Source organism: Colius striatus, chromosome 12, assembly GCF_028858725.1.
Source record: "Colius striatus isolate bColStr4 chromosome 12, bColStr4.1.hap1, whole genome shotgun sequence".
Taxonomy (NCBI): Eukaryota; Metazoa; Chordata; class Aves; order Coliiformes; family Coliidae; genus Colius; species Colius striatus.
In genome coordinates this window covers 26,595,245-26,619,655 of record NC_084770.1, presented here as the reverse complement: position 1 = coordinate 26,619,655, position 24,411 = coordinate 26,595,245, and the positions used below count along the sequence as shown (strand labels likewise).

Below are 24,411 nucleotides of genomic sequence, written 5' to 3'. Positions count from 1 at the left end.
CAGTAGAAGACAGCAAATAGTCATTGATTTTGCCTTCTTTTAAATTATAGAGTATGTTATCTGTTATAAATGCAGCACTTTGTTGGTAGCAAAATTCATCCATAAGTAAATCAACTATGGGATTACTCGTTCATTTTCCCACAGGAATATGTTGTACTTAAAAGAGGAACATTCTCCTCTCATCTTGGATCTATTGGATAGTTTAAGATAAATTCATTTCCTACAAACCTGCTGAAAACTGGCAGCTAGAGAAGTTGACCATTACTACACAGTAGAGATTCTTCCAAAGAGAGCAGCATTACGAATTCCTCGGTGGCAGAAAAACTTTCTGAGACGACACTTACTTAGACACCAAAAAAACTCATCCATTGAATTTAAATCCATAAGAAACAAGGTATTCTCTGCTGCCTCTGGAAATACCTGGCTTGAATCAAATGACTTGAATTCAAGTAATACTTTCAGGTTTGGTTTTAGAATCAATACAAACGCTCCAGAAATAAATAACAGCCCCACAAAAGGAAGAGCACACATTTTGAGGAAACAAGAAGAAACTATAGGATATCCTGAAATAGAAGATTGACAAGTCCAAAGAGACTGAGATACAGATCATCCCAATACTTTTATGGAACATCTGGACTCCTTTTACTCTTGAGCATATCTGACAATCTTCTCCAAACAAACAAAAAATCAACAGGAAAATAGTCTTGTCTCATCAAGAGTTTGGAGGCAAGTAACACTATTTAACATAACTGGCATGGATTAATTGATGCTGAAATTGTTTTCAGTTCCCCAACTTAACCTCACCTATTTCAACGATTTTACATGCTTTGCTGTGCCACTGTTCTGCACCTAAAGCCAGGGAAACTCTGCCTGCTGTGCAAGTGCATAGGAGTGAGGCACTTCAACAACCAAACTGAGAATATCCTCTGGCTTCTCCCCAACTGCAAGAGAAAGTCTGTCACAGGTGCTAAAGCTCCAAAGTGCCTCCTGTCTCAGAAAAGTTTGGAAAAGGTGACTGTAAAAAATTTGGATGTCAGCTTGCAGAGTGGTTTGACAAGAAGTTATATTTAAGACCTTCATGGGTTTTTTCCCTAGGGATTCTATCCCCCATATAAAAAGGGGGAAAAAATGTGTAAGGGTTATTAAAAGTCTCAAAAAGCTGGAGCTTGGAATCAATAAATCCAGAAAGGTCTCATAAATTCCCTGGCTAAAAAATGTGAGCTATCAACTTTATTCATTCATTTCAAGGTTAAGAAAGGATTAAAGAAAACCAGAGACCAGTTATACTTTAGCCATACAACCCAGTTGCTAAAGCAACATTTGCTCAGGCCAAGAACACCAGCACAGAACAGGTAGCTACAGATCACAAAGCTGAAGTGCTTCCGAGGTCTTTTGACTGAAGAGGATGTAATCCTGTAAAAGTTTACAAATTGTAATGTATTCCTCATGGAAACACACAGTTCTTGCCTCTTCTTTAATAAGCAGTAGCCAAAAAGATCTCAGAGGACCTCCTTACCTGCATGGTAGGTTCAACCACGTAGGAAGCTGGACTTGTAGCATCACCGCAGTCCCAAGCATCCCATTCCTAGCTTAGACTACATGCATGCACACAAAGAGATGAGTATGAGAAGTTGAATTGTGTAGCCATGGGGATTTTCAATATTGCATAGGATGCCAACTCACACAAGCTTCAAGTAAAAAAGGGGCAGGTTTGAAGTGTACAGAATTTGTAGGAGAATAATTTACATGGCTGACAGATATTTCTAACCTGAAGTACTGCAAGGCCAGGAAGTACTCCTAGATGCCCTTATAAAAAAGTGTTAAGAAAACATTTCAACTGCACTCAGAGTGCTGGAATGGTACCAGTATGGCAGCCAGGTGTTAGGGAAGAGGAAGAATACGAAAACGGAGCTAAAAACAAAGGATAAAGATGCTTATAATAGATCCAAGTCCACGATTATTCACTGATGGTTCTCAGGCCTTTTTCATTCCAAACTTAGTTTCTGATTTTTAACACAGAAGCAACAGAAGGATCCACTTTAAACTGTTATATTGAACCAAGAAGTCTTGACATTGTGTCTTAGTCTAGAAACCGTTTCCTCACTGACTGTACACTGGGGTTTTGAGACCTATTCATGTACTTGTCTGAACCATTTCTTATGAAGCTCTGCAAGAAGAGCAAATGAAGTAGCCCTTGATTTGATTTGAAATTTCTCACATTTTGTATCACATCTCAGAGAAATAACCCTAGAAAATATGAAGGAAATCAGACAAGATGTTTCTGAGCTGAAGGGCAGTGAAAACACGCCGACTTTTATAAACACATCATCATCAAAAATAGGTCTCCCTTTACAACTTTAATTTCTACTTAGATTGTCAAACTCAAGCAGGGACATCAGGTGTAGCTAAAAGCAAGTTACAGAGTCATATTAATAAACTGTGACTGCATCCAGCCTTGTAACTGAGTGGATATGAGTTACCAGCTCTGACAACTTGCTGAATTAGTGTTAGCATTGCTGTCAAGAATCAATTATACTTTATCAGCCATGCAGTAAAGCAGCACATTATGTATCATATCACATAAGAAGCAGCACAGTAAACGTGTGGAGCTTTAAAGTCTGCTGAGTGTACGCAGAAAGCTGACAGAAAAGAGAGATTCTCAGTATAGAACCTCAATTTGCACAGAAAGACACCCTAAAAGGACACAGGATTTGGTATCAGAAAACTTTAATTCAGCTAGCAACACGCCCTAGGGGTGAAGGCTAATGGTATCCTGGACTATACTGGAACAAGCAAACATCCAAAGCAGGAGGAAATAACTGATACAACTCTACACTTTCTCCAGTGGTCAAGTACTTCACTAAAGACTCATCTCATACATGTTGAAATCAACGATAAAGGATTAAGATTCAATGCTTTTGTTTGCTACCTCTAAAAGGCACACAGGACTTCCCTTCCTCAGAGGACACTGAATGCTTAAGCCAGTGTATAAGGCTGAAACTGGAGGCAAGAGAATAACCAAGGTCAACAGAATCCAGTGTAGTTGAATTGCGGTCATTCAATACACCTAAACACTTCAAAAGAAACACAAATCCTCATTTTTAGAGGGAAAATAACTTGGATTCAGCTCATGAACAATAAACAATTAAAAAAACCCCCAAACAACAAAACAACAAAACAGGAAAACCCACCAAATGAAACAAAATACAGCAAGAGTTCCCTGACAAAACTTGCCTACTGACTTGCAAACCAATAGTATAGCATTCATAGGACAACTATGTGCTTGGTGAGATTATTATGCTTCTGGTGATTATTCTGCTCTGTTCTAACTGCAGCCTTGAGTGACGTTTATCAGCTCTGCAACCTTCTCACCATAGAGCCCTCACACCTCACAGTAGATGGTATCTCTTATTTTTAGCTACACTTTCAGAGAAGGAGGCTAAATCAGGGAGATTAACAAATCAGAGAGAAAGAAGTAGTTGTTGAACTTGGGAAAAAGAATTCACTTTTTTCCTGATAGATAGGAACAGACACAGCACCACTCGCTCCCGTCACTGGACGGAGACTGAACGATCATGGAGAGAAACCTTTGTGCAGAATTCCAGATAAGTGAATGCTGAAGAACAGATCCTAGATGTCTTAAAGTACTTTCATGTAAGAAATACAATTTGGTTTGGGAGGGCAGTGCTATGTAGCATCAATTTTTGACTGCCTTTACCTAAAGTTCTCTATATGGGCATTGCTACTCTGAACTCTACTATAGCTCAGAATATCTGATAAGAAACACAGTGGGGCTTAAGTCCTTGCTGAAAAGGGTAAAGCATGAGGACAGTGGTCCACACGGTACAACAATCTCCCAGGAGAAAATAGACACAAAGAGGTTCTGTCATTGATATTGTGGCCTTTCTGCTGCTTTGACCAACTGCTGAAAAGACTTATATATACAACTATAGTACAACAAAACTTTTGGGAAAGGCCCGAGCAGGAATTGGAATTGGGACCAAATCTCTTGTTATAATCATTTAAAAACATTTGAAACCTCGGCAACCTGATAAAACACATGGGAGGTTACAAAGTAAAACTGTCTGGTTTCTAAAACAGACCTGAATATTGTATGCCTGTAATAATGAAAAAGGGTAAATGCAAAGCATGCCGATTCCTGTTATTCTTTGAGTTAGACCATGCCCTTGGGTAGTCTGCGAAACCCCAGAAATGCAAAATATGAAAGTAATAAACATACAATTGCTCAGAACTTGATAACCATCTCTGTGAAACAAAATCTGAGGATTTTTGGTAGGCTTTGATGACTCTGAACACGGAATTAAGCTGAATGTATTTTAAATGAAACCTAAAATAAAACCAGCTGCTGGCAAACATGCATGACCGAATTCTTCATCTGAACATGTGCCGCTTTTGGCTGTGTTCCTTCGGACTTTAAAACCTGACTGGCATTCTGTATTTTTGATTCTAGCATGAAGGTACAGTAGCTACTGCTGGCATTTAGTTAAGCCAGTCTAATTTTATAGATGTTTGTCTAACAACTCAGAACCACTGCTATTTCTATCAGTGAAGGATTATAGCACCAAATAAATTTGTTCACAGAGGTAGCTACAATTCCACGTGCAACGTGGCTGAGAGATACACAGCCATCATTTAGGTTCATCCCATTGCTGTGCTGGCAACCCTCATATGAAAAAAAGAATGATTGCTAATCATCTTTCCAAAGAGCTAATTTTAAGAACAAAACAAGATGGATTCCTAACCAGAATCTTCCTATATGACAAATACTTATTCCATTACAAAAGCATTCAGCTTCCTGACAATACAGGAGAATAAATCACTCCGTTTGCTGATACATATGAAAAATACTATCCCACCATAGCAAGCCAGAGGGCAAACTTAACAAGATGTATAGAATACACTTCCATTTGTGATTGAATTACCAAACAAAAGATATCCATGTCACAGTAGAAATGCCCTAATCAAATCAACTTTGAAATGCCACTTGTTTGGGAATCTGACCTCCTACTCTCAATTCTAAATGACTGCAGAAATTCAAGAGGGATACAAAACATAGTGCATTCTGTAGCACTTTGAATTGAAAAAGCTTTCGTACTTGCTATGATTTTGCAGATATCACAAAGCTGTAAACTGTGTACATGCACAGTTCCCTTTGTACTTGGTAGGATGACAGCAAGCAAGCAATTCATTCCATAGTGCATGTCTAAAACCAGTTTTCTCTCCCATATTCACTTCATATTCAAACCTGGAGGTCTTTAAAAAGTACCTTAGCTCCTAAAATAGTCCTAAAAACATAACTCCTGTGATTTTTTTTCCCACTTTGTTTTAATCTCCTTGCAGCATCTGCATGTCCCAGAAAGCTCTTCAGAGCCTAAAAACTGAAGGCCCATAACCATTGCTAAAATCAGACAACATTAAACACCAGAAGACAATAATTTTTAAAAAGCAACCCGTAAATCTGAAAAGTAATGAAATGTAGACAGAAAAATCAATCAATCAATAAATCCTTGGACTAGTTTTATGCATTCTGAAAAAAAAGCCAAACTAACAACAAAAACTCCAACCAAAATTCAACCCAGTCCACATGCTACACTACTGATAATGCCTCTCAGTACATAGTCAGCTTTCATGGTCTTCTTCAAGGCATAATTCTCAAGGGTTTCATGTAACCAGGTTAGTCACAAAGCTGTCCATGTCAGGCATGGCACATAATACAGGGCAGAAGAACTTATTTCCTCAGGAGTGAATACTCTGGCTCCAACAGCTGCCTGCCTCCTCAAAATCTCAGTGTCTTTGTCTAAATTGGCTACTTGAGGATGAGTGGAGATTGATACAACGCCAGGGTTTCAGATTTACTCTTTCCTGATGTGTAAAGTGTTCGTTTCACTCCCTCTTCCCTCTAGACACCCTGACTAGTTGAAGGGATCCACTGGCCTCAAAGTGCCGGCCACCAGGCTCAGCTCTGCTTTCTCTGTTTGAGAAAACAGCTGTACAGCTGAGAAGTATCTAAATGAAAGCAATGGAAAAGGTCAGAAACTTAAAGTGTTTATCAAATAAAGGCTGAAGACACTGTCACCAGTGAGAAGATATTCTCAGAATCTTATAACATGTAAAAATGTGGCATATATAAGAATAATCTCTTCTCGGCATCTTTACAAGAGGGATCCTTGCAAATAATAACAAGTTGCAAGGAGGATTTAAGTTAGGAATGGAAAGAATCTTTCTTATACTAGTGAGAGATACACTTGACTGCGAACATTACAGACTCCCCATAAGAGTTCAAAGAACATCTTTTAGTAATGTCTTAAAGATAATTATCCTTTCCTCAGGCAGGGGATGGGTTACATGACCTGCAGAAATCCATCTGCCAACTCTATTCTGTATGATTAGAATATTTCTTTGCTGCAGAGATGAAGCATTTTACATTAAGTACTACCAGAGAGGACAGCACCGAATATCTGTATGAATTTGTACCATGCAGGTCCCCAGGCTCCCAAAAGGATAATGTTCCAATGAGAGTGAGTTTCTCTGGTAGGAGGCCTCTGCCTCCTTCCTGAATCCTCCTGAACCCTGAGACCAAGGAATTTTTTTGCCAGATGGTCAGCACTCAGGACCAGTGGTCCCAAGCCTCCTGAAGGCATAGGTTTTCAGTGCATTTCTTTGTTACAGGACAGCAGGTTGTTTTCCTCTGCATTTTATGGATTTGTAGTTTAAAATACACTGTTACCTGTTGCTCTTCAAAGGAGCACAATTCCAGAGTTGAATTTTAGTTGAAATTAATGTTAATTAACAATTTTGAAGGTCACTAATTTTGAAGAATCAGCTGAAGCTTGCACAACTGTAAAGTGCTGTTTTGGGTTTTTTAACTTGGAAATAGAGCTGCAATACTGTCAGAAAACAAGATAACCCAAAATTTAGACTAGTAATGAATTACCAGTTTTCACAAATGGCCTTTTTAGTCACACCCCTGGGGCAGTGACATTTTGACTAGCCTGAATGGCAGATGTTCTCTCCAGCTCTTGACTCCCATTGCAGCAATCCCTGCAGTAGGCAAGCTTTCAACAAGAGCTGCAGACTTCAAGACCACTAATCGTTCTGTAGGAAAAGAAGTGAAACTTGTATCATTTCAGAAACATTCTCCAAACATCACTTTTTAAGCAATCCAAGGCAAAAGAGAAAAAATTCATTGTTTAAAATTAAAAAGAGACCAAATAAATTGAGGGAGAGGCAGGGAGGGGACAGGACGGGAAGAAGCTGGAGGATAATCAGTTTTCAGAAGTAAAGTCACAAAAGGCTCAGTATTCAGTGGCAAAAAGAACTGTGCATAATATTTCAGGTTATATTAACCTTGAGTTTACTCCTGATCTTCCTTAGCAGTCCACTTCAACATTACTTTTTGTCCTTTATCATTATTGCCTCGTAATTGAGAACTCAAAAAAGAACTAACAGGAAAATCAGTGTTGAAACAAGTATTTTCCAAATATAGATAAATCCACTCTCTACTTGGGAGAAGTTAACTCAGACAATGGCTGACATGTTCTCTATCCATGCCTTCCATCTTTGTCAACTAAGTACTAAAATTACTATATATAGCATAATCTGAATGTAGCCTAATCTCTCCCTCCCAACCCCTTGCCATCAGCTGGCGATCGTACAGCTCAGCTGAAATGCCACAGCAAATTCTATCTTCTTTGTTATTTTCCAAGTTTTTCAATAGCTTATTGTAGGCATTTTACTCCCATTTCCCCATCAGCACACATTCACTTAATAAATTCTAAACAATGTTATTAGGTGACCCTGCTTCTGCAGGGGGTTGGACTAGATGATCTCTAAAGGTCCCTTCCAACCCCTACCATTCTATGATCCTATGATTAGGAATCTGATCTCTGAACTGAGAGATTGCAAATTTTCTTAAAGCACTGAGCAAGGCAGTTTCCAGTAAGAAAATGTGCAAGAGCATGACAGCAGCCACTTCAGCATGTTTTCTTATGAAGATGTTATGTTGTACCTGACCAAAAAAACCCCATAGATGCAGAAAATGAATGTGATTAGTTCTGCTTTTTAAATATAAAAGAAACTTGTTTTCTCTTAAGATGTCTTCTTAGGAAGACTTGTTCAAAGGAGTTTAACCACCTCTTCTCAAGTACATGGACAGAACATCTGTTTTTCAAAAGAGAATTTAGAAAAGTCTCATAAATGTCGAACTAATCAGTAGCCCATAAAAATATGTTTGATGTCACACCATCAAAATACCCCAGAAATCATGTTCACCGTGGATCCTACCAGAAGATCACCAGAGTTAGCTCTTGAATCACAGTTTGCAGCAGCATTGGGGCCTAATTAAATTTAATGGTTGTAAATAATACTATGTCAGTTTCCAATTTACTGCTTGGATGTGACACACACTTTGGGCATACCATCGGCATCAACACGTGTAAGAACTCGTGCTTTCTTCAGAAGAGGTATTTGAAACAGATCAAAACCATAGCATTAAATAAGAACTTCATTTAAGGAAACTTTCTACATCTTAACTTTGTAGTAAGCTACAGAATACGGTCTTGCACAATAAGGATGTTTAGAGAGCTTCTATATTTACACTGGGCTGTTAAAGAAATGAACAGTAACGGTTGCTATTTGGATATTCCCAGTCCATAATTGTGGAATGTAGAATGCACCACAACAAAATGTTTTGTGAGAAGAATGCAAACTGGACACTCACAGCAAGTAAATGAGAAGGACATATAAAAATATGTTAGATACTATGACTTGGCAGATGAAGAAACTTTCTGTCGCTCAAAAAGCATGGCAAGAGAAAGGAACAGAAGTACATTTTGCTGTGTAAATCTCAGGGGGGTTTTTTCTCTAAAGAGTATTAGCTGCCTCAGCCATTCACAATCAACAGCTCTTGACAGAAAAAGTCTGTCTTCTTTAAAAGGATGAAAAGCTTGTTACTTTTACACAAGATGATTTAAGAGATTCCAAAAACTCTAAGTGGCATAAGCACTTCTTCAGAGAGGTGGTTCTCCTCAGAGGTATAACCTTACGGTTTTCAACGGGGGTCTGTTAAAGGAATTTATTTGTGAAAGGATAATCTTCAGCAGTTTGAACTTTCTCACCAAGCTCCCTTCTCATTGCTATGCGGTGTGGGAGGTAAGTCTGCTTGCAATGCTAGCCATGTCTATCGATTCAGAACTACCCTTTTGTTCCACTTATTTTCTTTGCAACTTTTTTGCCATCGGTAGCCACCTCCAAAAAAATATACTGTTGTACTTTTGAAGCCTTGATTTTCTTTCAGATAAATCGCTTCCAAGTTGGTTCTAAATAGTAAAGTTTCACCATTTAATGGAAAGCCATGAAGTCTTCTTTTGCAGAACACAGAAATACGTGGCCTTCATTTTGTCCCCTCTAGTTTGTGAATGTTAGCCACGGAGCAATATATAAATAAAAGGAACATCACCTAAGATACTGTAACAATAAAATATACTGGGGCCAAAATTACAGATATGAAGACAGATTTCTATTACTTATAAAACATCAACAGAGTAATGGAGAACATGATTCAGACAGTGAATCAGTTTCAGGAATTAAAGAAGTAACACGGTGACAATCAGCACTAGTGACACACGTAAACACACTAAGGTGAGCAATGAAAGACTGATGACCAATACTCCTTCCAACTAGATCACACAAAAAGATTAGAGTTTGTTCCCTAACCATTATAAATGCATGTAAAACCATGAAACACGCAGACAAGTACCCTGCAATGCAAATTACAAGCAACCCATGGTGTCTGAAGAAAAAGCACACTAGTAAGCATGCTACATTATAAAACTTTATTAAGTAGGTACTTAATTAAGTAGGTACTGATCATGTATAAAGATTGCAGCTTCAAAACCAAAAAACAACCAAATTTGATCTCAAATTTCTCTTCAAATATGTGTTTCTCTTTTTATTGAATGCTCTGTGTTACATTTTCAAGGTATTAAAAAGATCTTGGTAAAATCATTTACTGTAGGAGTAGCACTGGGGAATTTGGTAAAGAAAAAAAATCAGCCTCATTGTTAGCCAAGCCACAAAGCATCTACAGAGCCTAATTCATCATGAAAATGCCAAGATGCCTGACAGCTGACTGACAGATCAGCCCTCTCCTCGTTCCCTCTCCCTTCATAGAGGTGCCCCTTTCATAGGACACGTCTGCTCCTCCTGGACAGAACAACTCGTGTGTGGAGTGGCAATACGCAAGAGCTTAGCTCAGGAAAAACAAGACAGATTGAGCACAAAAGCCTTCACAGAGCAGCAGGGAGTTTGCTAGGTGGAGCCCAGAAAAACTTCTCCCTTACAGCAAATAAGCATTTCCACACATTTCCCTTCCTCTCCTGGGCAAGGGAGATTGCTGCATTCTCCATGCCTGCAGCCCCCATGCAAGGCATCAGGCTCTGGCTGAACCACCAAACATGTGGCCACAGGGATCTGCTGGTCCAAAACACCTCAGTGCTCCACCTGGGACTCAACCACATGAGCAATCCAAATCCTCTTCCACAGGTAGCATCAAGGATTATAGGTTCAGTCTTCCCAGGTGTCAGTCAGTCTGCTACTTGCTTTAAAATTAAGCCTAAGTGCTTTATGGGACTGAGGCCAGAACACTGAGGTTCATGTAGAATTGAGCCCTGTGTTTTCATACCCATAATGTCAGCTCAATCTTTCATAGAATCATAGAATGGTCAAGGTTGACTTTCTTTCTGCCAAGCAAACCTCTTTTCCCTGAGTGTTGTTTATTTTTTCAGGACTAAGCTCTGCAAGGGGTAGGGGTTAACCTAAAGTACAGTGAGCTGATTACCATGTGTGTTGGAGGTACTTTATATCAAAAGGAAGCTATTAAGTGTGTTCACTTTATTGGTCCTTAATTCTGCAAGGGATAAGCAAAGCAGCACCATAATAAGCGAAAGAGAGGTTCTCCCATTCAATGTGGGAAAGAAGATTAATATGTAGATGAAAAAGTAAATGAAAATTACACTACGTACAAGTAACAGAAGAGGTTATGCATTCAGTGTTTCAGTTTTCTCTGTACACTGTAAAAATCTAGAACAAGGGAAAGGGAAAGGGAAAGGGAAAGGGAAAGGGAAAGGGAAAGGGAAAGGGAAAGGGAAAGGGAAAGGGAAAGGGAAAGGGAAAGGGGGCAGTACTTGGAAGAATACTTTGGAAGCAAATGCCTAAATAAAATCAATCAAAAGGTTGCAATTATTTTTCCAGTATTACCAATGTGTTGGTGAGAAATTACCCTGAAATCCTTTTGGCTCCACAGAATGCAGCAGTGTCACATTTGCTTACTAGAAACAAAGGAAATAATGATATAGCAAGTGGAGTTAGAATGAGAACCAGGGTAAACTCCATATATTGAAGTAACTGTAGTGATTCAAAACAAAACATCTGATTAAGTGAATAGACTGAAGTATTGACTAAATCAGAAAGAAAATCAAAGACAGCAGAGCATAGATGTCTCTCTAAAAAGAATCAATGGACCTTCCAAACAAACAATGCACATCTTTGAATACTTCTACTGTAGCACCATCCCAATTTCCACTATCTAGACAGACTTCTACTCCTCAAATCAGGTTGCTGTACATCATACTTTCCTATTGTCTCCTGCCAGTGCAAGACACAAGGGCCCTGTGCTCATCTTTCAAATTGCAGTCCTGACTCCACTCTGACTACACAGAACAAAGCAGAGACTTGAATGCTTGATAAATACAATTTAAGAATTGCTATAATTTTCTTCTTTCCCCTATCCTCAGTTCCTTGTAGTTCCAGTATGAAATAACCTCTGGGGAACTCAGCAGCAGCTAGGTCCACGTCTGGGAAAATGAGGGCTCACGTGTTGCCATGGCTCACAAGCACATGACCTGTAAGTCTGCAATAAGAGCAACACAAAATTTTACTACAGGACATTAAAACTACTTGGTCTCCCAGAAAATGACTATGGGAGATGGTGCAGAACAAAGCAGGTCTGAAAAGAAACAGAGATTGGAGCCACCAATATGCGCATCAGGTGAGGAAAACTGAGGCTCTTACCACTGTAAAAAAATCGCCTTCAGAAGTTAGTAGCTCAGATGAAACATACAACTGTCAATATACAAGTGCTCATGCCCCACGCTGACATGGAAAATCAGGTATTTTATGGTATCTCCAGTTAGTGATGTACTCAGCCAGCACTTGAGCTAGCTAAGCCATTTTCTGAAGTCATGGAACATAAAATCTTAACCTCCTTCTATGCAAATGCCAAATTTCACTCCAAGCAGAGTGTCCTTAAGAGGAAAGAGATTACTCAGGGGAAGATACACGCTTGCTCTCCATGGTCTTATGGCTGCAGGAAGCATTTAAGGGGTGCAGCCTCAGAAAGTTCACTTTTTTCTCCCTAAGACTGGAGTATCTGCAGGTCTTCTCTAAATGCAGGTACAGGTTCAATAACTAGGATTTATAGCTCCATTTTGCCTTACTCAATATATTGACTTCTCCAGTTCATATAGACATAGGAAGACCAGAGAAAATGTCTGTGAAGTAAAGATTTTGTGTAGCTGGACTAGAAGGATAAATCTAGCTTCATTGCAACTCAAGTCTACAGAACCACAATAAAATCACCAGAGACTTTCACTTTATCTACCCCAGAAGAGAACACATATCATGAGTCATGGGGATTCTTTTTCCAAGCTGTGCTCTAGCTTTCTTCACACGAGCTGGCTGTGGCAGCCCTGGTCCAGTCCAGTCCCACATGCTGATGCTGCTGGTTGCCTGATGCCATCCTAGTACAGCAGGCATTTTTCTGTAAGACCTTAATTATCATTTTGTAATGCTGATAATGACATTTTTATCTCTATTCCAGTTAATGTTAATCTAACTAAATAAATCTTGGGAAAAAGATGCAAATAGGAGATAAAAGGAAAAGCTTGCACTCAGATGAAATATGTCATTTTTCCCAGTTTACAAGATAATTCTTTGCAAGATGCAGCTTCTTTTGTGGCAGCAGATGACAAGAGAACCAACTTGCTTTTCACTCTAATCTCGTTTGCCATCTACTGTCAGCAGAATGAAGCTTTGCAAAACGGAACGTATTCTACTCAGGTTTGTGGTTCTTTCAAGTGCCTTCAGTGAAGCTGCAACAGGTGAGGATATCCTCATTCTCGGTCTTCCCCTTTTACTCCAAAAGACAGAAGTTTTCTGGCATCCCCACCCAAAGCTACTGTTCTTCCCTGGAGACTGAAAAGACAAGTCCTCAAGCTCCTTGTAAAAGAACCTTGCAGCACTAAGCTTGCAAGGCATTTCAACGGCTAATAGATGAGCAGGGACATGAAGTGAAATACCTACAAGTTAACAGATTAGCCAAATGCCTTGTTGACAAAAATAGGACTGGAACTTACAGAAGAATCACTTCTAAACAACCCCAATGCTATATGTTTCTTTATAGTTCAGGATTTATATTCAAAGAAAGGTATCATTGGTAAATATAAACTTTGGGTGGTTTGGTTTTTTGAAATGTAAACGATGCTAAATGCAAAATCTGCTAAAAGCTTTCATAACTGATCTTTAAAAACTAAGTCAATCTAGGAACACTTACTGTTTAAATTGGCAAATCCTCTACTGGCAACCAAACAGTTAAGGGGAAAAAAAAAAAGGAGGAAAAAAAAGCCTTAAAAGACTCAAGAGAATTAGCTGTTGCTAAAACAATTTTATGGTCCTTTCCACTTCACTGGAGGTAGTTTGTATGGCTGACTGGAATCTATTCAATGCTGTCAAACATCTAACACTCCCATAGCTAGACGCCTTACAATGAATAACAAGCAGTCTAGCTGCCAATATGCTAGAGCTGCATTTTTTACTAGGGACTGGACCCCAACCCAGCAACACTCCAACTTCATTGTTTGATGCCTTGTTAATTTAGACCAAGATTAACCACAACAAACAGAAGTGCCAAAATTCCAAAGTACCACAGCTACAAAATCCATCGTATTTCATAAACCACATCAGGTTCCTTTTAAAAAAACTACATCTAATTTATCTTTCATAGTTTAAATTGATTTTGTAATAGAAAACTAGGCACAATTTCAGTAGGTGACTTACACAATCTAGGGAGGCTTACAATAGGTGCACAAAAGAGAATATAAAATAAAGAAGTGAAACAGTGAATAGAATTTACACAACTCTTGTTGAAAGACTAAGCAAATCATCTGTCATCTCAAGTAGCATCATTTCCATAAATATGACCCCAACCATTGATTGCCTTGCTCAGTATTGTGTTGCAAAGCACAACCCTGGACTCTTACCATATTTACGTCCTTCATCTTTCAACTGCAATAATGGTGAGGCACTGACACCAGAATCATATTCCAAGTCAGACAGAGAGGACTCAGTGACAGCACTGTCTCATGACTGGGGTATCTTGGCAGGTTGATGGCTTTGAAAGGACTTCTATTCCATAGCTCACATCCTGCCATCATGGGCACACCCTCCTCTTCGTACAGCATCGAGTTAGAAGTCACAGACAATGCAGACACTCTGACTTGGGGTATACTCTAGCATTTTCAACTTCAGGGTAAAAACGAGCATCATTCCAGCCATATATTTTACACAGGTTACAAGTTTGGGTTTTACTTTTCATTATTATTATTTTAGTTAAATGACACTTGGCTGTAGAGTTCCCAGGAATTCTCTAGCAACCAAGAGGTGATGAAAAATTTCAGAGCCTCTATTTGGTGACTAAAACATAGCAAAACAGCTGTTTTGAGGGGGAAAACAGTTATATCATGCAGATACATAGCCCTCCAAGAAAAACTAAATGTAAATCAATAGTAGAACTAACAGGCTCATTCTTACTAAATAAAAATAGATGTTACACGAGCTAGCCTTTTAGAACTGAGATGATTATCCACACCTTAAAAAAGATACAGCTTGATCTGAAGGAGTGAAGATAAGCAGTGGGCTGTGTATGTTAATGTGTTCACACTGCCTATGCTTGTGCTTTACAGCACTTAACATCAGAGAGAGGCAGGCTTATAACACTGCTGCAGTGGCCAAGGACACTTGCTTCATCAACCATGCACTTTTAAGCATCTATTTAGAATACCAATGGTCTATCATTAGTTTGTTAAAGAAGAAAACAACAGAGGAAGTAATAAAATGTACTTTTCAGAAACCTGTCTTTCCCTAGATGACGACAGTAGTTATTGTGCAAAGTTAACAATAAATACTGAACTTTTTACTACACTGTCTAGACCTCTTGCTCTGAAAGCAGGTTACTATTTCTTGCCTTCATATTTAACCTGCTATCCTTACTCTCTTGATTTGAATAAGTTTCTGGCCATACTCCATATATTAACATATGCCTGTGCAGCTTAAAAGAAACACCGTTAAATAAACAACATTCATTTGAATGAACATACATGCAACATTTCCTGAAAACACCCACTCACCTAGTTTAAAAGACTTTCTGGGGCCACAAACGCCCACAAATACCTGACACGTTTCACATACTGTGACAAGACTAGGCCAAAGTGCTGTTACCTTGACTGTAAATGGAAATAAAGAACGGTGCCACGGTTCCTCTCAAAAATGGAAGCCCCTCAAAGTGGCAGTCCCAAATTGCTTTCATTCCCAAAAACTTAATCACAGTAATTAATCACTACTGGTTAATCACAATCAGCGCTGATCTCAGATCAAAAGCTGGTAAAAAGCAACATCCATCGATTCCATTGATACGAATGTTTAACATAAAACTTTGAGGTCACATGTTTACATAAAGTACATGATTTAGGGAAGAGAAAGTAGAACTTGAACAGTGTTCTGCCAGGCAGAAAAAAGCTTTTTATCTTACCACAGCTTAATGACTTCTTAATAGTGTGGTTAAGCACTATCAGCAAGTCAGCAGTCAGTTGGGAGGTAGAATGTGACTTGCAGTGGAATGCCTTTGGGTATGAAGAGACATGTACATGCAAATGAACGATCACTTCTGCAAAAGCAAACTTAAGGCTACAAAATTTATGTAAAACCAAATTCTTAGTTACATGTTTAGTCAAATAACATGACAGCTAAATAATACCCAGTAAATCTCCCAGAACCAACTCAACTGTAATTATACAGTGTGTGTTATTCCTCCTCTGATGGAGAATGATTAAGACTTTTGGAAATATATGTATTTCATTTTAACCTACTTCCTATTGACATAAACACCAAATTTCACGCAGTTCCATCACTACAGATGAAATTATCATTAATACCAGGAAATCAGGCTACACTTTGGTATCAAACATCTGCATGGAAGAGAACTGTCATTAACCAAAACGGGCCAGAAAGCTCCCCTTAAAGGGCTGTTCAAAACTGTATGAGCTCTAATTCTCCTGAGGACTTTTGTAGCAGATGGGAATGAAGCAAATACATTTAACAATTTAGATGATTATTTCCAGAAATACTTCTACAGTACTCAAGTGTCAAAATGCTTTTAAATCAAGTAAATAGCACGTGGCAAGACTTATAAACCTGACTAGGAGAACTGGATGTTTATATTCCATGAAATTCAGTTGATTCTTGATCTATAGTTTCACCATATGCATTTTTAAAAACTCATTCATGGCTGACTGAAAGATGAGAACAGTGTCTTAAGGAGTATAAAGCCCAAGAGAAATCAAACCCATGGTAATACAGACATATTTTTATGTCTCATACCACTGTGAAAACTGCTCTTTTACCTTTTGCCCAGAAATGGGTCATTTAGAAGGTGTGCCATCCATGCAATTCATCAGGTTTCTAAATGGTCTCCTCCTGTGCCTGCATTCACAAACACTTTAAACCTGATGTACACTCCTGTAACTTTGCTTCATGAGAACAAAATATATGACTTCACATCATGTCTTCAACGTACGTGATTGTGTCATTCAAGATCACATCAGCAAGAAGCACTACTAAATCTGACATCTTCAATAGGGCAACCATTCGGGATCCTTCCTATACTTACAGACCATCATAGCCAAGCTTTTCCTCCATTTTCTGTTTTCAGAGGAAGTTTCTTAGTGCTTAGAAAAAGCAAAATGTCATTTTAAGGAACATTTCTAGTGCAATATATTGCATTCCCTGTATGTTTTTACAGTTATTTTCAGAACTCTAACCACAAGGAATTGAATATAGTACTTCAAACTCTCCTAAGTATGGTTCTTATACTTATTGACAGCTGGTGTTGATCACTTGAACTGCAAAACTTGCAGGAAGGAAGCACCTGAGTTCAGCTCTGAGTGTTCTCCAAAGTCTCCAGGAGTGTTTTATGATACTGTTCAATGTCTTTAATCAAGTAGCTCATTACTGGCTGGCAGAAATTCTTTGATGCTGTGAACTCACTCAGCACAAAGTTATTTTCTTCATAGTACTGCCATTTCCTTTTCAAATTTGTAAGGTTACAGTGCATGAATCTCCTGCTGCTGTAGGCTTGGCAGTGTTTTCTCTAAGCTTTTATTTTCCTAAAGGTGACTGTTGTAATGGGTCTTGGGCTTTTTATTTCTCAGGATTTTTCTTCTCCATTCCTAATAATCTCAGACCACCTACATTCTTTTCTGTAAGCTTTCCATACAGTGATAAATCTTCACTAGAAAACTTACAGCAAGTCATGGTGGGTTGACCTTGGCTGGATACCAGGTGCCCACCAAGCCGCTCTATCACCCCCCTCCTCAGCAGCACAGACTGGGGGGGAAATAAGATGAAAAATACCCCAAAAACCTTGTGAGTCACAATAAAGGCAGTTTAATAAAGTAACAGCAAATGCACACGAAAGCAGAAAGAAACAAAGATGTTACCCTCTACATCCTCCCAGCAGATGATGTCTGGCCACTTCCCAGGAAGCAGGTCACCTTGTGAACTTTTCATTACATTTTCCTCTCCTCTGTCCAGTTTAAGAGGGGGAGTGATAGAATGGCTTTGGTGGGCATCTGGCACCTGGCCAGGGTTAAACCGACACATTTTCTCACACAATCACTACTTCTGTTCTTCCTGACACTCCTGAAATTCCCAGTAGCATTCATCTTAAACATCCTTCTCCTGTGTTTCTCCTGCCTCTATCTGCTCCTCTTCCCAAAGTTAATTTTTCTATCACTTTTTGTATCCATTTTTACAGGCTTTTCTCCAAGAAGTTAATTGCCTCGAGGCACAGATCTTTCTTTCTCCCAGTGCTTAATCTCTGATCATATCTGGCTTTTATAATCACTCTCTATCAAGCCTTTTATTAATTTTTCTTGTACTATTCCTATAATACTGGCATGGCCACTCTAAAAATACAAGAACTTAATTTTGTATTTTTTCAGCTGCTATAACATTAGTAACAAGGTAAGTACTTTATGCTTATGAACTTCATGCAGCAAGAACACACTGCAACGTGTGTCTTCTCCTATCCCAGGTATGTTCAACGTGTCGCTTTGCATTTTGCACCATGTCAGTGGGCAGGCAGGTTTCAGAAGCAGCCACATGCAGGGCTGAAGTTATAGCAATATCTAAGAAAAATGCTTAAAAGAACAAGACTATGTGTTCAAATTTTATTGAGCTGAAGTGAAACTGAGACCATAAAGTGTTTCTTTGAAAATCTTGGCTCTGCCTTGCCCTTGACAAATGGAACTCTAATACACAGCAACATCAGCAGTACAGATTTTTTTCTCTTCTAGAGATATTTCCATGTGGCCTCACTGCCCTTTGAATTCAGGCACAGAGAAAAGCACCAAATATCAGAGCTGGCAGCTTCACATATCTTGCTGCAGAAGCATGACCTAACAACTGCAACCAATACACACAGCCCCTGTCAGCCACCCACACAGCAATGCACACGTTTTTGGAACAAGTAACAAATCACTTCCAGAAGCCCAGAGGGGACCCAGGACCACAGAGCTCACCGATGTGGGCAAATGCATCTTTCACACTTAAATCATCGAGTAAATGAAAGAATCACTCTTTTGCTAGTAGACTTCTTTAGATTTCAGGACATTCCTCTGACACAGGGAAGTGATATAATCCATTCCTCAAAGATGAATCCATGTAAGCATGAATTGACAACTCTAACAGGAAATCTGTACCTGAGAAGGGTGCTGACTCTGGAGCTCATCCCACGGGTCATCAGTGCCTTTCAGACCCAGACCAGGGAGAAACAGTGCTGCTCTGCAAGAAGCATGACCAAGCTCCACTGAAGGCCACAACTCCAGCACTGGGCTATGACCATGTCAGATCTGTAGTTACTGAGGCTGGGCAGACTAACCATTTCTGACCCAACAGAAATCTTCCTTATCTCATGTTATTCTGTTTCTAATACTTGTCCCCGCAGATGGGCCAGGGAGTACAGGCACAGATAGCATTTGTTACACTGCCTGATGATACACTTCACTGACATGCCAGTGGCCACATGCATTTCAGAACTGCTTCTGCTCTCCCTTGCATTTTAGTTGAGAGTGTTTTACTTTCATTTTTAATAAAAAAATAAAGATAACATGTATAAATCAGGAACGAGCCACAAATACAGGGTTTGGAATTGGGAGGTTGAATACCTCAAAACTTACACCAGCTTTTAAACACAAAGACACAGAAAGGAAAAACAGGGGAAAAAAAGGAAGGGTGAACAAACTTAGTCTCTTGGAGCTGGCTCCAAGAGGCAGTCAGGGCTCCTAGCAATGCAAAGACAATTAGATTCCAGCAGACAAACCAGAACTTAATGATTATGACTGCTGATGCTGCAGACTGCATTAGGTTAAGTAAGCTGGATGCAAGCCAGTATCATTGAACAAATGGCATGGCACATTTCAGGAGGAATCTGAGGAGAGATTACTAATATCTTAAAGGTGACCTTTCACACATGCTATCCCAGCAAATCAGGGAATTCGTTTGGTTATAATGGACGGGATCAACAGAGGCCAGTGTCTCCAGGTTCTGTATTCTTCATACAAATAGGATTATATATTTCTTTAAAAATTTATTATAATTGACTGTACCTCATTTTAGCAAAGTACCATAAGTGCTTTATTGGTTTATTTCCCCTCTTCCCCTTGTTTTAAAGAAAACATAATCTAACGTTCCATTATTCATTATAATTCAGGCAGGCAGCAAACTAAAAAAGACCTCTAATTTTTAGCCATATTCTCTATTAAAAAATGAAGAATGTTTCCTCAAAAGGCAAGTGCATTAATTAAGGCTGCCTCAGGATAAATTAAAATCACTAAGAGCGCTCTGCTTTCCTGAATGAGTTTTCCATAGATTATTAATAACTGAATGAAACCAATTACAACATTGGTAACAGAAACTGTACATCTCTACTTTTGTAGAAGCTGAAGAGCATACTGGATAAGCAGAAAAGGGTCTCTGCATTTTCAGGAAGGAAAAAAAAGAAGTTTTCTTCTTTTCTGGAAAAAAATCTCCTGTAAGCAAAGCAAACAGTCAATACATTGGGTACAAATCCCATCAGCAAGGCCCAAAAGGGAACCAGTGTAATTGAGAACCAGAGAAGCATCTCACAGTAGGAAATCCTGAAGCTGAGGACTGAACTCCTCTCTGTTTCTCCAAAGATGGAAATACAGCTTCATCAGGCTCAATTTTCTAAATAGTGGTTATCCTCTGTAATAATCAGGGAAGTTTTAAATCAGTATCAGACTAACACTTGCTCAAATAGTGGAACATGCTCTGTCTTCAAAATATAATCTTACCCTGCTGACAACTGAAAAAAATAGAAAACAGGCTAATATACACGGGTTTTATTACCAAACAGAAAACATCCTTTTCTATCCTTAACACACAATCTTATATGCAGAGAGATTTCACTAGTGAGAGCAAACAAAGAGAAAACAGAGGTAATTTGGGGGAATAACGTAGTTTCCAACAAAACATGACTTTTTAATTCACTCTGAATGGAAAAAGGAAACTGTTTGAAGTTACTGCAAGGGAACTGAGAAAGACTCAATGAGAAAGACTCAAATAAAATTATTTGTTTAATCATTAATTAAAATCTTCATCCTGAAAGACTAACTTTAGAGATAATTTTACTTCCAAATCAGCTTAAGAAGCAATGCACTCATTGAGTTCACCTGGAATTATCTGATATTCACCCGCACTACCAATTTCACCCCACCAGTGAGCTAACCAAGTGCATATTAAGAGGCTGATAAATGCAAGGCAGAATGTGTTTTAGCATTTGGTAACATGCTGCCTATATTGCAGGATATATCTCTCAGGCCATTTTTGCTGCTAGAAGTCAGAAAGCTTTACTTAATTTGTAATTACTCCTGCATAATCAGTAATGAAGCCCTGCCATGATTTAAGAGGTAACTATCTATAGCCAGATAAAACTAACATGTATAATACTGTACTTTGATTTTATTTCCCTTCTCAACCCACATACCACCCGAGTGGAAATTAGAGCAGATGCAGTAAACCTGCTCATTGTGTGTTGTAGATTTAACACTGCTTTCTGACATAGATCATGTCACTACCAACTAGACATCAGAACGATGAAGACCTGGTTTTTGCAACGCTTGTAGGCTCCAATGCCTGCTGAGCACTATCCAAGAACCTGGACAAACCTGGAGTTTATCCTTGAATGTCAGATAAACCAGCAGACAGAAGCATTACTGATGAAAAAGAAAGGAGAACCTGAGGCAATGTGATCTGAGGTAACTACTAACATCAAGTGAAAATTGTATCAGATGACTGGAAGTGGTTGGAGGTTTTTTGTTTTATAATCTACATATTACACTGCCTTTAAGTCTCTGGCTCTGACAGGTGTTCTGAACTGAGGAGAGCTGTGATGTTAGGTATCTTGAAAGGTTACAAACATATAGTCATTTTTCTTCTAGTAAAATACTTCTTTACCCCCCACCCCCTCCTCCCATAGCTTCTTTCTGTAGACTCTTTGAAGTCTGTTTTTTCTCTTACATAATACAGTGCCAGAGTTCAGCACAGCATTAAATTTATAGACCTGTGCATTTCCTTCTCATTTGTTACCTGCAAGAATTCCTTTGCTTTCTAGACAGGCAGATCTTCCTGCATTTTTTACATTAGTCTTTACCTCACTTAAGGTCACATTCTATATTTTTCTCCATTGACAGTCATTGTGAACTTCACATAGATATATAGTCAGTTGAATCACAGAATCATTTCAGCTGGAAGAGACCTTTAAGCTCATGGAGTGCAGCCTTTGTCCCAGCCCTGTCAACCACTAGACCATTTCCCTCAGTGCAATATCCACCCAGCTCTGAAACCCCTCCAGGGACGGCGACTCCAGCAGCTCCCTGGGCAGCCCCTTCCAATGCCCAACAACCCTGTCAGCAAAGAAATCCCTCCTCACATCCAGTCTGAACCTCCATTTCCCCTTGTTCTATTGCTTGTAACTAGGGAGAACAGACCAACTGCTGCTTCACTGCAGCTTCCTTTCAGGCAGATGAAGAGAGCAGTAAGGTCTCCCCTGAGGCTTCTTTTCTCTGGTCTAATCTTCAACATCTCTTCTAGACCTTGAGAGAACACCTGCCCCTCATATGCTGCTATTATTTGTGAGACAGGTCCTTCCTCCTTAACTTACCATTTACAAAAAAAAAAATCCACTTTAAGTGTATTTTTTCTCTTTTCCTTATGTAAATGCTGTCAAATAGAAGTTTGTGGTTTTTCATGCTCTTTTTCCAACTTCCATATGCTGGGTGCACTCACAGACCTGTATTACCTTCCTGATGTCTCCATCAAGGCAAAAAATAAAGGAACTGTAAAATTATGAAAGTTAATTTCTTTGCCTTTATTTACAAAGCCACTTTTCCAACCACTTATACCAATTCCTGTGGAACATCCCCAAACACTACAAGTACTCATATGCCAGAGAAACACTGCTCCTAGAGACACAGGATCAGATGTTTTAAAGCATGAAAATATATTGTTGATATCCAGTATATTATACCCCAATTTTTTGTATAGAAAATGATGCAGACAAGCCAGAGCTCTCTGCTTTGCAAGAATGCTCCTCAAGCGACAAACTTCTGCCCCAGGCCTCTCATTTCAAAGCAGACTTTACTGAATTACATAATATCTGTAATGTTTTCATAGACTATTAAACAAAGATTTAGTCAAAGACTAAAAACTGATGCAAAACCAACACCAACTTGTTTAGAAGTATATTCAACAAATAATATAAGTGATAAATGAGAGCAGTGAATCATTAGAGAGCACTTACTGTAGCAGAGAGATGTGGTCCGTTCAACTGTGCGTGCAGGATGGCTTCATTGATGGAGTTCCGGATTCCCGTCAGGGCAGTTTCCAGATCATGTGAGGCAGCCATTTCATTAGTCAGATATTCCAGAGTGGAGATATACTCCCTCCATTGTGCATCCAGTTCTGACACACTGGCCAAACAGCCCCTCATGACATTTAGACAATATCCAACACAGGGTTTGATTAGCGTCAGGCCCTGGCAATGTGGGCAGTACTGCATCTTCACTAGCGCTTTGCTGCAATCCTTCGTAAGTGCTGCATGTTCAGTAGTATTTATCACTTCAATGCCCAGACTGAGGGCCTGGCTGAGCATCCTACTTGCCCAAAGAGATTTTGACAGCTCTGTAACCATGTTCTTGGAATAGTGTCCGAAAGGATTTATGTCTTGCCTTGTAAGCCGTAGACACTCCGTATAGTCCTCCGATAAATCTGTAATTCCTGGGTTTATTAGCCGACTATACACCAGAGGAAACAGACTGTCAAAGAACCGTAATACTGCACTTTCCACTGTCGTCTCTGCACCCAGAATGTAGAGAGAGATGTCCGTAAAAAGTTCTTTAACAGGCTCTGCAGCTTCTTTTGCCATAGGTCTGTAAGCTGTCTCAAACAGGGAACTTGTGTGGTTTTCAGTAAAACGAAGCAAAGACTCAAAGGCCTCTAAAAAAAGCAGCAGGGGAGAGAAAGAACTAGAGGTTAATAGCAAGCATCTGACATCTTGGTCACAGGACTAATACTGTCCTGAACAAGAACACCAGTCATTACTGTAGTATGACTACACTAATAGTCAATACAACTTTCATCAGTAACGTGATTAAGAAGACATCTAATTGTTACATGTGCATAATAAAGGCAACACATAATGAACAAATATTGTATTTCAAAATGATGACTCCATTCTCACTAGCTCAACCCTGACACAAACTCCAGAGGGTCAATGAAGCACTCACACAGACTTCAGTGAGCACAGGCAAGGCCTAAGTTGGCTTCTATAACTCACATTGCTTTGGGGCAGTTCAACTAGATGCATTTCCAAGACATCCCTCAAGCTCAATGAAAGCTTGTGAGATAACTGAATACAAACAGAACTTGAAGCTTTTGTTTCACAGTGATGTGAGTGGATGGCTGAAAGGCACTTGTTGC

At 39.2% G+C, this 24,411-nt stretch overlaps 1 protein-coding gene across 1 annotated transcript in view; it reads right to left on the bottom strand.

The window, feature by feature from the left end:
- LOC104558822 (glypican-5) overlaps positions 1-24,411 on the bottom strand; it is a 350,414-nt gene that overhangs the window by 254,052 nt on the left and 71,951 nt on the right. The window contains exon 3 of the mRNA XM_062006029.1: positions 23,234-23,928. Within this exon, the coding sequence (XP_061862013.1) occupies positions 23,234-23,928 (695 nt within the window). The remainder of the gene's footprint in view (positions 1-23,233; positions 23,929-24,411) is intronic.